Source organism: Hydractinia symbiolongicarpus, chromosome 8 (assembly GCF_029227915.1).
Source record: "Hydractinia symbiolongicarpus strain clone_291-10 chromosome 8, HSymV2.1, whole genome shotgun sequence".
NCBI lineage: Eukaryota > Metazoa > Cnidaria > Hydrozoa > Anthoathecata > Hydractiniidae > Hydractinia > Hydractinia symbiolongicarpus.
Window position 1 is genome coordinate 8151530 of NC_079882.1, and position 9154 is coordinate 8160683.

Below are 9154 nucleotides of genomic sequence, written 5' to 3' on the forward strand. Positions count from 1 at the left end.
TTTTTAGATATGAACATTTCTGCCAATGCTCTTTGGTTTACACTATGCGATGAAATCCAAGTTGGAAAGCCACACAATGATATTAACTTGTTTCAATTTTTCAGGACTGTAGATAATATCCCTAACAAATACATAGTTAAAAGATTCCGTACTTTTATCGGCTATTAAAATTTTTAAGAGATTAATTCTCAATGCGGGGTAACAGTTAGACACCACAGAATGTAAAAAAAAAAAAACGTTTCCATGGACTAGCTACCTGTTTAAGTACGAAATACATACTTCGCCAAATAATGTGATTTAAATTGAAAAAAAACAGCTAGTTTTAATACAACTGCATTTATAATACACAATACATTTTTTTTTCCTAAACCAAGATATATTATCAGATGTTCATCACTTCTCATAGCGTGTTTGTTGAAGCCAACTTACACTTGGATGTTTATTAAAAATACAGGTGTTTATGTTTGTGTTAATTTTCTTTAATCAATAATATTAAATTTCACCAATGTGTCATAAAAACGTTATAGTATCAAATATTTAAACTCTTTTAACTTCTTAGGGTAGCTCCACTTTGTAGTACAACTTTTTTAAGTGAAGAGAAAAGAGAACTTGGAAATACAAGCTTTTAAGATTTGATTTTGATCATGAAGGCTTATATCTTGATTTTTATTGTCTTGTGTCTGATCGCATCTGCATGGACAAAAGAAGTGAGCAAGTTTGCCAAATTAAAGTACGAAAATGCCAAGGCATTGAACGTCGTCAGTTCAACTGTGTCAGTTTCAAGCTTGCTACAATGCGTGCACTTTTGCATGCGTAAAGATAATTGTTTTGGTGTCAATTTTCAAGGCAATACAAAAAGTTGTGAGATGATAAAGAAGAAGATTTTTGACTTAGAAAATGCTGAGGATTGGTCTGTTTTCATGTTTCAAGATCAAAGAAAAGTAAGAGAATTCTTTCACCTTTTAATTGAGTGTCTTGTACACTATGAATATTTTGACCTATTGAAAAATAAGACATTTTAAGCTTGATACAATAAGTCAAATAATTACTTTTCCTGTATAGCACAATAGCCAATTTTGCGTTTACTATTATTTTACTTACTCCGCCAGCGTTATAAAAAAACATCCCAAGCGAAATGTAAAAGGCTTTCTTTTTTTATAGTTTTGCTTATAATAATTTAAGTCAAAATAACTCAGAATCAATTTTAATTCATCAATACAATTCTGGTGTTAATCTTTTTCATTAACAGATAAGTTTATAAGCATAGGCTAAGCTTTACTTCAAAATAAGTATAGGCCATCTCAACAGATATTTATTTCTACAGTGTTTAAAAGTCATGCCGAAAAAGCCCTGGATTGCCATAATAAATGAGGTTGTTTTCAACTTTAGAAAAACATATATGATTGTAAAATTCTTTCTCAGCTTAAAATAAAAGTTAACCATACATACCCCAGAATGTTTTCAAATTTTTCATACGCTAATAAAAACATGTATGTGTTTCGTAACAATCTTTATCACGTATTTTCATTTTCTTGTTTAGGCTGTGTGTCAACCAAATCCATGCTTAAACGGAGGTGAATGTCAAGCACTTTCTGATAATACTTTTAATTGCACATGCAGGAAGTCCCAGGTTGGCGAAAAATGCGAGAAAGGTATGCCTAAACAATTATCGTTCATTACTTTGGTGTGAATGTTTTTTTTTATAGAAGCTTTATGGTTTCCAGAAGTGAAAGTAACTTTTATCAAAATAGTAGATACGGACAAGGCAAGAATAATCAACATAAATCTTGAAAGAAAATCTTTTTTTTTATAAATACCTCATTAATAAATCTTTAACAAAATTTGTAGCTGAGAATATCAAGACGGATATGGAATCTTTGTGGAATCTTTGCACCTGTATTTAAAGGTTTCTAAATTTTTCACAGAACTGCGTTATTTTAACGAAATTAGATTTTTTGGAAAAAAACCTCAGATAAGTGGAACATTCGCTAATTGGAACCATTTTTTCGCCCCCTTGAAAGCTCCATCGAGCGCCATCTCAATAAGCTACACATATAGGGTCGTGAACATATTGTGGCGTACAGTGATATAAATGCAGGTGCAGACTGCTGTTCTTGTGAACCTCAAATCCTGCTCACTACCAGGTAATGTGCTGGCGATAGATAAATTAGCACTCATTATATCACCTTTTTTTTTAGATTTTTCATTCGAACTAGACATAACTGCACCTGACTCGTATATTGAAATTCCAATTACCTTTTCCTCACTCAGAGAATTTACATTTTGCGTGAAGTTTCAAGGCTCGCTCGATGAAAATTACAGAACGGTGTTCAATTATTTTTCATCCTCTGGTGGCACCTGCTCCAATATAAGATTAGACGTACGTAAAGGAAATTTCTTGGTTCGAATTTTCCACCAAGAGATACCCATTGGGCATAAACCAAACATCACAGCTCATCAAACATTTACAGCGTGCATATCCTGGAGAAACACCCAGTATGACGTTTATTTGGATGATGTTTTGGTGACAAGCATTGAAGGAAGCTATGTCTACTTGTTAAATTCTGGCACGCTAACACTTGGATTTCCTTACTTTAAATACACTGGAGGAAAATGCAAAAGGGGATCATCAAACGATTCAAAATTTGTCGGAAAAATTAGCTCGTTTTTTCTATATAACCATTTCTTTGCTTTAAAAGATGCTCTCAATTTCGGTAAGCAGAATTGGGGAAAAAAGTCAAGCATGATTTTATCTTGGGATGAATTTCGCCATAAGAAATACCACTATGGCAATGTGGTCGAACAAATGAAGACTTAGTTTTCTATAATATAGAGCCCAAGGGAACATAACTTTTTATTTATACGACATAACTTCCTTGTTCTATATCTGTTCCTACTGGTTCTTGGCAATTATAAAAGAGATGGTTTGGCGATGTACTGTTAGCAATGGCAGCAGTCACTGCAGTCAACGAGTTACTAAACATCAAACAAAAAATATGCTACAATACTCAAGAATTTAATGAAGGATCTCTTTTATTAAAAAAACTGTTTCCAACGTTAATCCCTGTGTTGCCGCATGAACAAATCTGACCTACGTTAACCCCCTTTTATGCAGATATGTTTATTTCATATCTATATCATAATACCCGTATACATCTGTCCGTCTGTCTGTCACACAAAATAGTAGCTTAGCTGCGTAGCGAGACGTACGCAATGCGGTATAAAAAGGACAGGCGAACCCGTGGATTTTTCCACAGGCTATCGACTAGTTTAATTGATAACGTGATCAATACCTGCTTTATGTTGCAGTATTGCTCTAATATGTTTACTTAAAAGTTAATTAACAAAGAGCGGACAAATAGAGGACGCAAAATCTTTCTCTAAAATTCAGGTAGGATCACATTATTCATTTTGCCTACAATTTGTGTAATTATGGTTGTAGATAAAGTAATTTAAGACGATTTAAAAATACATTGCAATTACATTAACTTTTGCTGACTTCCTCACATCAAAGCAGACTGAGAAAATATGGCAAGCTATTAATCCAGAACCTGTGAACGCTAATTTTATTAATAGCCAATCAATTTTAAACAAAGGAAATTACATTACATAACAAGGTTTCTGAAAGTAAAAGATGTGACTTTATAAGGAATTAAATTAATGGTAATTATTTTAACCTTAATTACAATGAATGAAATGTTCCTGGGTTGAAGGACACGGGCCTGCATCCCTGTATCACTCAATCAAATAAGATATCATGCAAAAAAAAACATATAAATATTTGTATTGGTACATAAAGCAAACAATTTTTATAGGTATCTTATCATTTCAAAATGCTACAAATGAATTATATTTCGCTCACTTCTAGAAAAGGAGATTGTTTTAGTTCAATATATTATTTTTGCTGCACACGTCCCTTTCAATTGAGTATCCTTCCCAATTGCTCCACTTCAAGTAAATGCTTACAGAAAATAAGATATTTTTAGTGTTCAATGTATCGCAAAGTGAACGAGGCAGTATATGAAATCAATCTTATTGATATGCTTGCCAAATTTTTAATAAGATAATTACAGTCCATAAGCACCAACGGCATCTACATTTTTTTACTCAGCAATACATAATATTCAGGATATAAAACACGTTCCCAATACTGATATTATTTCTTACATGTTGGTCATATAAAAGTTTTTGCAAAAGTTGACCTCTGGTTTAGAAACAACAGAACTATCAAGCAGATGTTTTTGCGCTTTTATATTTGTTACAACGCTGTGTTAAATTATAGGATAGAGGAAATAGTTAAACATTGATTGTAAGTGTATAACCATATAAATATATGCTTTTAACGGTTGACAATCCTTAAAAAAAACTTTTAGAATCTCCTTTGATAAGACAATGTAAATGAATATAGATCAAACATTTCTGTTTCGTTGTATAGCTACCAAGATTAGTTCAAGGTCTAAACATTTTTAAATGATTCAAATACGTTTAAATTCACGAGACCTTTTTTTCATTTTCATTTTCCATCTTGGCAACCACATTGATCATAGCAGGACTGTATCTTATAAGGTCTTGGCTTCGGAAATAACGGTTTGGCTAATGAAAGATCGCATAATTATAAATTTCATAATCAGAATATATAGCGATAAATTATATTGACATTAGGATAAGTGATAGTCTAGGATTTCACAGAATATTTGTTATTTCAAAAACAAGAGGAAATATCGCAATGCGTCACGATCGTGGTAAACCCACTCCTTAGCTATATTCCACGTCCTAACAATTATCTAATTGCCAAAACAAACATTCGTAATCTTTACTGTTATGTGGCAACTATCTTATTGTCGTTATGAATGCAATATATATCCATTGGTGAGAGAAAACAAAGGGAGATTTTACTCCAACAACAACAACAACAACAACAAAAATAACAACAATAGCAACGTAAGCAACTGAAAAATATAAATGACACATTACATTATACATAAATTTTCATAGATCTACGATACTTTTTATGCCTTCTTAGTGAAAGCGATATATTAAAATGTTTGTTAAATACACGGTCGAGGGCACAGCACCAGCAAAACAACGATAATTATTTATTAGGTCTTATCGATCACTTGAACCTTGTTGATACAGATACGTCATAAGAAAAAACTCATAATGATAAATATGTAAAGGTCTTAACTGCTCTCGTTATAGCTGAAAGAAATAATAATTTAGCTGCATAGTCATCTATCCTGAAAATATAAAGCACGTGCTTAATCGTTCCTACACCACCTATATAACTGTAATTAATAAATGATATTCATAAATATTAATGCACAGCGTGTGCGAACTGATAATTCTCCTATATTTTGAACAAAATAATATTAGCTAAGAATTACGTTAGACTTAGAATATCAAGCTTATAAATTCTAGATAACTTAATCAGAATCCTCTAAGTGTCAAAAAGGATCGCAGGTCATGCCGAAGCTTTATCCATATAGTCTACAGAATTTTGTGACAACTGACAGTGTTTTTTTATTTTTTTATGTAACTGGTTCCACAATATGTACAAACCCCGATCATCACAGCAAACGTGTTTTAGACGCCCCATGCAAAAAACAGCAAACAAACGAACAATCAAATAAACAAACAAACCATGCCATAGGGTATCACTCAAAAGCTAAAATAATGAATATTTTGAAATTGATAATGCTTAAATCAAACAAGGTATACTTCTAGGAAAAAAATATGTGATTTGTTTTGAAACTCCCCTAGTGGTGAACCATTATTTTAGCCTTTTTGCTTTAAAATATATTATAACCATGGCAACAGTCTTAACTCAAACAACGTCGAATCATCATATTAGCTTTCATAATTATACAAAAGATATATGCGTAACTACAAAGAATGTTCATTATAATTTGAAGATCGTAAATCATGTTTTCAATTAGCTTCATGCAACAAAAGTCGGATACGCAGTTCAAAGAAAGGGTTAATTAATTATACATGTGCGTTCCTTAATTGCATCCTAATTATTCCACAAGAAATTGGTATAAATGCGGTATAAAAACCTCACTCCAGTTAAGTTTTCTCACATTGGCTTATGCGGATAAACTGAAGGCAAACATGATCTCACTTACATTGAAATGCTTATTTCTTTTCGTCATAATTTTGGTATGGAACATCGAGGAAAGTGATGCACTCACTTGTTTGAAGTGTGATCCAACGAAATGTACGACACCAGCAAATTGCAAAGGTGAGGAAATTATCTGAACGTCGTGAAGTATTCTAACATTTGGAAGGTTTTTAAGCAATTCTGTATTTTTATCTGCTTGAAGAAGTGTTTCACCTGGCAAACACTTACAAGTCGCTGTTAGTAGCATACAGTATTTAGTGATATTTCAATGTTTTTAAAATCGTTCAGATTACAGACCACAAGTCATCTAGGATAACAACTAAACCTTTTTTTTTTATTTCACAGGTGGTTTAGTACTTGATGTATGCGGCTGCTGTAAAGTTTGCGCCAAAGTATTAGGCGAAAATTGTGCAGGACCTTTTAATATCGGTGGCATCTGTGACAAAGGATTGGCGTGCAAGAAGGTTGTGAAGCCAGGAGATTTAGAGTTCAACGTATTTGGTACTTGCCAGTGTGAGTAACCTTTAACTTAATATTATGGCATCAGACATTTGTCCACCAAATAAAACTATTTATTATTTCTGTATAATACATAAATTTAAAACAGAAGAAAGAAGCCTTAGCCTAAATTTAGGGATTCTTAAAAAACAACTTTTAGCCATTGAATTTCCTTTTTATTTAGTTTTACATTATTTGATTTGTACTTAATTCTGTTAATGTATTTCTAGGTCCTGCTCTATCCTGTGAAAAGAAATGTCGTTTTGGTCATGTTTTAGATAGCAATGGCTGCAAAACTTGTACTTGCCACAGTACGTATGAATTTCTTTGAGTGTTTTATGTTTCAAATAAAACAAATATATTATAGGCCCTAAAACTTGTGTTACTTGATCGGAATTTAATAAAATTATTCTAATTTCGTTTCAGAATACCCAAAATGTCGAGTCAGTTATTACTCCCGCCATCATAGCTATGGATATTCATACTGCCACAAGAAAGAAACAATATTTTGCTCAAGGCATTGCCACAGGTGAGTCAGGCAAAATTTTACAATTCAACGAGTGTTGGAACCTGTATTGTTTTCAATGAGATGCATTTGTGTCAAACATTGCTACATCAATCTTTTAACCTTCGTTTTTTCTATATTCAGTTGTTGTCGACATACAAGTACCTGCCCTCCAAACCAATATTTCAGAAGACATCTGTTCTCATGTAAACACCACCAATACCACAAGAGGTGGTAAACACGCAGCAAGGATTCCTGCCTGATTATAATTGTATCTAATTTTTAAAACACAATGTTATTTGTAAAATATGTTTTCTTATTTTCGGTATATTTTTAATTTGTTCTTCAAAGTTTGCAGAAAATTAACTCCCCTAACTCTTAAAAGTAACTTTTTATATATAGCAAGCAAGGTTTACCAATTAAGCCATTAGGCAGATTTGTAGAACATTTGTAGGAATGTCTAGTCCGACAAGCGCCCAGGTTTTGTGAATTCCTTTGCCTCATTCTATCATTTTTTTGCATGGCATATACGAAACATTTTTATACATTCGTGCAAATCTGAACTTCGACTCAAGAACAAAACAAAACAGAAAAAAATACATTAATACTTCAATTTGATTGTTCATCAAACAAAACGGTGCAGTTTGTATCTTACTTTGTATTTCGGCTTTTCAACTTTCATGCCCCTTTTTTTCTGCATAACCTGACAGGCTTTATTAGCATCGGGTTAAGAAACGAGGTTTTGTATAAAAAACCAGGACCTAGACCTAGACCATTTTAGAGGGTTTAAAATTCAAAAAAGAATTTGGGCATGCAACCATTGGAGATACTATTTTGCCCCTCCAATTAAATAGCTAAGAACGAAATAGTTAAAACATGCAGTTTCAGTTTAAAGTAGCTTATAATTGTAAACTAATGATAGAAATAAACTCTATTGTGCACAAGCCTCACTACAACTTCTAAAGACTACATAAGCATGTGTCTGTACCCAGCTAACCTTTCCATCAATTTAAACCTTAAATTTCAATTAAGTTTAAGCAACGGAGGTAAGTAATGTCTGATAATGTTGATTGGCTATTGCGACAATTGGATAGTGTGTACAATATGGTCCGTGAATGATTCAAATAATTAGCTATGGTATGAACAATTTACTCAAAATAAAACCGCTTTTATAATCGAGAGATTAGCTAAGGTGTGTGTGGCCAAATTCAAAAGAAGAAGCCAACAAGCATGGTGATATTGTTTAGAATAGAAATAATACCATTCTAATTAAGCTAGCTAGCTGACCGTTATTACGTTGTAACCAACGTATTTCTAGTGGAAAAAAAACATGATTAACGTTTATACTCATATATCTAAACGAAAACTTTAAGTACGTTGACATTACCATTGTTTTTAATTAGCCGAAAGCGTTTGTTCAATCATGTGATGCTAATGTTAGCAAATCCGTTGCACCTTAATAAGAGAGTCGGCAAGATCTTAATTAAATGGCCGCTACATTCCCACTGCGTTGAACATTGGTACAACCGAGCGTCTGTAACCCTTCTGTTACTGTATGCTTACTTTCATCGTCATTGCAAACTTGTATTTCATACGTTTTGTAATTAATGCACCGACTTACATAATTAAAAGAAATTACTTTCACAATTATGCAATATCATTTCCTTCTGTTTGTTTCTATCTAAGTGTTCGGATATGTAGATATGAAAGAAGTAGTAAGTGTCAAGTTGTAAAAAAGTATCGGAGAAAGAACATGCACACGCGCACACCAATCTAAATAACTGGTAAACAAATTGGTACATGAGTTGCATGTAAGTTTTAACGTCCTTGTGGATTCAAATTAACCAGCAATGGGTGTCCCCTGCCTTTTTGCGATGGCATTTAGGTAACATAGCTCGGTAGAGATACGTATAATATTCCCTTGTTTGCCTTGTCATCTACGCAAATTAATAGGCTGTCAGTAGATGACTGTTAATCAGCAGACCACACAAACTTCACTTAAGGTTACGGTAGAAACCTTTTGACACCTG

At 32.8% G+C, this 9154-nt stretch overlaps 2 protein-coding genes across 2 annotated transcripts; both read left to right on the plus strand.

The window, feature by feature from the left end:
* The first annotated feature begins 536 nt into the window (after positions 1-536).
* On the plus strand, positions 537-2935 carry LOC130655574 (sushi, von Willebrand factor type A, EGF and pentraxin domain-containing protein 1-like). Its single transcript, XM_057458340.1, has 3 exons — positions 537-941; positions 1541-1652; positions 2199-2935. Exons 1-3 carry the CDS (start codon positions 645-647, stop codon positions 2816-2818), a joined length of 1029 nt encoding a protein of 342 aa, XP_057314323.1. The 5' UTR covers positions 537-644; the 3' UTR covers positions 2819-2935.
* Positions 2936-5001: 2066 nt separating this feature from the next.
* LOC130655611 (endothelial cell-specific molecule 1-like) lies at positions 5002-7431 on the plus strand. Its single transcript, XM_057458377.1, has 5 exons — positions 5002-6241; positions 6467-6634; positions 6850-6930; positions 7046-7148; positions 7269-7431. Exons 1-5 carry the CDS (start codon positions 6112-6114, stop codon positions 7360-7362), a joined length of 576 nt encoding a protein of 191 aa, XP_057314360.1. The 5' UTR covers positions 5002-6111; the 3' UTR covers positions 7363-7431.
* The last annotated feature ends 1723 nt before the right edge of the window (positions 7432-9154 follow it).

Bases quoted from the DNA above. Each gene is read 5' to 3' on its own strand.
- LOC130655574 (XM_057458340.1), top strand. From the start codon at position 645: ATGAAGGCTTATATCTTGATTTTTATTGTCTTGTGTCTGATCGCATCT. The intron at 942-1,540 runs GTAAGAGAATTC...TTTCTTGTTTAG, and splicing joins TGTTTCAAGATCAAAGAAAA to GCTGTGTGTCAACCAAATCC. The intron at 1,653-2,198 runs GTATGCCTAAAC...CTTTTTTTTTAG, and splicing joins TGGCGAAAAATGCGAGAAAG to ATTTTTCATTCGAACTAGAC.
- LOC130655611 (XM_057458377.1), top strand. From the start codon at position 6,112: ATGATCTCACTTACATTGAAATGCTTATTTCTTTTCGTCATAATTTTG. The intron at 6,635-6,849 runs GTGAGTAACCTT...ATGTATTTCTAG, and splicing joins CGTATTTGGTACTTGCCAGT to GTCCTGCTCTATCCTGTGAA. The intron at 6,931-7,045 runs GTACGTATGAAT...ATTTCGTTTCAG, and splicing joins CAAAACTTGTACTTGCCACA to AATACCCAAAATGTCGAGTC.